The sequence below is a fragment of the Sinocyclocheilus grahami genome, unplaced genomic scaffold, assembly GCF_001515645.1.
Source record: "Sinocyclocheilus grahami isolate Dianchi unplaced genomic scaffold, SAMN03320097.WGS_v1.1 scaffold28.1, whole genome shotgun sequence".
NCBI lineage: Eukaryota > Metazoa > Chordata > Actinopteri > Cypriniformes > Cyprinidae > Sinocyclocheilus > Sinocyclocheilus grahami.
The window spans coordinates 2,216,004-2,217,066 of record NW_015505207.1 but is presented as its reverse complement, the minus strand read 5'-3'; the positions used below and the strand labels follow the sequence as shown (position 1 = coordinate 2,217,066).

Sequence of the window (1,063 nt, the reverse complement as noted above, 5' to 3'; positions counted from 1 at the left end):
TTTTTTTTTTTTACAACTTTAGTTTTTTACTAATTGTTAAGAGTTATTGTTGAGTAAGATTTGTGAGGTGTGTGTGATTTCACTGCAGGCGGCGTGTGGTCCTGGAACCAGAGAGTGAAGGAGTTCAAGCTGAGAGGGAGAAGGAGGCAGCCCTGTGAGTTCTCTGGAGTTGAAGAGCAGAACGGCCCACGTCTGCTCAGCCTCAATTCTGTGTCCCCCCTCCTTGTCTCACCGTCACTCGTACTGTTTACATGTGTGCTGCTCTGATGCCAAAATATTGGGTGTTTGTGTCTGCGTGTGTCTGTAACCTCATCATTTCATGTCTAGAACAACCTAAGTGTATTTTCCCTCTCTCCACTTCCACAGTAGTGCATATACATAACTTGACATGATCTTTTTTTTGCACTTCTTATGGTTTCATTTTTTTATATATGTATGTGTGTGTTTCAATATATATTTATATTTGTGAGTGCAGGTGTCTTGAGTTCCTGTTGCAGAATGGTGCTGCCCCATCACTCAAAGATAAACAAAGCTACAGTGCTGTTCATTATGCTGCAGCGTACGGCCACAGACACTGTCTGAAACTGGTGAGGACACAAATATGTCCAGCGAGTGCCTCGGGGCACTTCCTCCATCTGCACTCTACTGTCACAACTATATTAGATTTAAATGTGTAACCTAACATGCAAATGAATTTAGTCCAGTTTGTGGTTTCATTCATGTGTCCTAAAAACATGCCTGCAGTCTGTTGAACCTATTGTATGCCACCTTCTGGTGCAGTGCATATGTTTATAGTGCAAGAATGAATGTGTTCCAGTTTAATTCAGAATAGCTTTTGATTGAGTTTAATGAGAACAGCTGTAATTCAGATGAAATCTGATTTCAGCTTTTGGACAGAGATGAGAACCAACATGATGAGATGGAGAACAGCCAAACCAGAAGCCCATTGCATCTGGCCGTGAGTCCAAGTTTACACCTGTACAACCACACCCTAACAAGTTATAACACCTTATCAATAAAATATGTGACCCTGGAGCACAAAACCAGTCATAAGTAGCACAGG

At 41.7% G+C, this 1,063-nt stretch overlaps 1 protein-coding gene across 1 annotated transcript in view; it reads left to right on the top strand.

Moving 5' to 3' along the window:
• LOC107569989 (serine/threonine-protein phosphatase 6 regulatory ankyrin repeat subunit A-like) overlaps positions 1–1,063 on the top strand; it is a 26,852-nt gene that overhangs the window by 19,341 nt on the left and 6,448 nt on the right. The window contains exons 15-17 of the mRNA XM_016256176.1: positions 89–154; positions 476–587; positions 887–978. Coding sequence (XP_016111662.1) covers positions 89–154; positions 476–587; positions 887–978 — 270 coding nt within the window. The remainder of the gene's footprint in view (positions 1–88; positions 155–475; positions 588–886; positions 979–1,063) is intronic.